Source organism: Orycteropus afer, unplaced genomic scaffold (assembly GCF_000298275.1).
Source record: "Orycteropus afer afer isolate SDZICR_OR568_19922 unplaced genomic scaffold, OryAfe1.0 scaffold00766, whole genome shotgun sequence".
Lineage (NCBI taxonomy): Eukaryota > Metazoa > Chordata > Mammalia > Tubulidentata > Orycteropodidae > Orycteropus > Orycteropus afer.
Window position 1 is genome coordinate 594,751 of NW_006922353.1, and position 1,989 is coordinate 596,739.

Genomic DNA, 1,989 nt, shown 5'->3' on the forward strand with positions numbered 1-1,989 from the left:
TACGATGGAATATTATTCAGTCATAAAGAGAAATGAAGTCCTGATACATGCTACCGAGCAGATGAGCTTTGAAAACACAATGTTGAATGAAAGAAGCCACACATAAAAGGACAAATATTGTGTGGTCCCACTGATAGGAAATACGCAGTCTAGGAAGTGCACAGAGACAACAATAGGTTAATGGTTACCAGGGGAGGGGGAGAGGAGAGGATGGAGAGTTATTGCTTTAAAAGAGAAGAATGGTCAGCCCAATTACTGGGTTCTGTCTCTGGGTCTAGGGTCTCCCCCACCCAGGGACTGCTCCATACATACTTGCTACTTGGTTTGATTTCCTGGCCATTCTTGAACCACTTGAGGGGAAGGTCGGGGTCACTGATCTCTACCACCAACTTGATCTTGTTACCCTTGTCCACTTGGTAGGCTGGATCCAGCTTCTTCGTGAAGGCTGGAGATTGGGAGATGCAGAGGGGATGGAGGTAAGAAGTTCTCACTGCCTCTCATACCCAGAGGTGCCAAATCTCCCTCCCCAGACTACAGACTCCCCAAGATCAAGGTCAGGAAGGCTCTTCTGAATTCAGAGTTTCCTGAGAAGAGGACTCTGTGACCCCTCAGACTGGGCTTCCAAAAGACAGGTCCAGGATGCAAATATCAGACACCCATAATGCAGGGTCCATCTCCCCTGACACCAAGACTGACCTGCACTCTTCTTGACCTCAACCTTGGCCTTCTTAAGCCGTTTCAGCATGCCCCGGAGATCAGTGATGCCATACTGGAAGGCGATCTTCTCATACTCGCTCTTCTTAGCCCCTTTCAGAAGCTCCCAGATCTCAGGTGGGATACCTAAGTCATCATCATCTTTCTTCTTCTTCTTCTTCTTCTCTTCCTCAACCACCTCCCTGGGGAATGGGGAGAGCAGGCCAGGGCCACGAGGGGTGAGGAGGTGTGGTCCTCCTCTGTCTTCTCCAACCTGCTTGCTGTATGACTTGACCAAGTCACTTTCTCTCTCTGAACCTTTCATTCCTTATTCCGTTCCTCCTGGACCATTGTCCCAGCCTCCTTCCTGACCTCCTGGCTGCTGGTCTTTTCTCCTCCACTCCATTCCCCAAGTGGTTCCAGAGGGATATTTCTGACACCTTCATCAGATGCTATCCCTTCTCTGTTCAAGACTTGTCCGTGGCTCCCCACGGCCCTCAGGAAGAAGCCTCATCCTCAGCCTGGCATCCGCAGCCCTACCTACCTTCCAGATTCTCCTCCCATCATCACTCCCACACCACTCAAACCAAATTACTTGGCTTTTTTTTTTTTTTTTTTTTTTTTTTTAGCCTTCAGTATAGCTTGGACTGTATTTGATTGCATGCTATCTCCTAAATAGTTGAAACACACAATTTTTTCCTGTCTCCAAGTCATTGCATAAAAGATTTCCCTGTCTGGAAGACCCTTCCTCACCTTCTCTTACTGATGAACTTCTCTTCATCCTATAAGACCCATTGCCAATGTTCCCATCTCCCTCCAAGGAAGTAGGTTTCTCTCACTTTCGCTCTCGTAGGCCCCTCTGGGGCCCTCTCTCTAACCACACAGGATAGTATCAGTCTGTGTATCTGTCTGTTAGACCAGATCCGTCTAACCACAGAGCAAGTGACTCAACATCAGGGACCCAGCTAAACTTCTCTCTGTCCCTGATTTCAGCCAAGGTGTTGACTGGCAGGAGCCTCCAGAAGATATGTGGTGAGTGAATGAACAGATGGATGGGTCTTTGGGTGAAGGAAGGAAGGGAAGGGAACAGAGAAAAGATGAATTTAGGGTTAGATGAGTATTGGTACCAACATACAGAGCAACGAGTGGATGGACTGATAAAACAGATGGGAGGGGAGAAGGGACAAGGGAGGGGATGAGGGGATAGGTCAATGGATGGCTAGATGGATGACCATGTAGGTTGGCCAGGGCTGGGTGGGTAAATGGATGAGTTGGTGAGGGATGGTTGGGTGAATG

General features: G+C 48.6%; 1 protein-coding gene across 1 annotated transcript in view; it reads right to left on the reverse strand.

The window, feature by feature from the left end:
- MYBPC2 (myosin binding protein C2) overlaps window positions 1-1,989 on the reverse strand; it is a 36,788-nt gene that overhangs the window by 22,398 nt on the left and 12,401 nt on the right. Inside the window, exons 7-8 of the mRNA XM_007957643.1 lie at window positions 697-896; window positions 313-445 (exon numbers count right to left, since the gene is read on the reverse strand). Coding sequence (XP_007955834.1) covers window positions 313-445; window positions 697-896 — 333 coding nt within the window. The remainder of the gene's footprint in view (window positions 1-312; window positions 446-696; window positions 897-1,989) is intronic.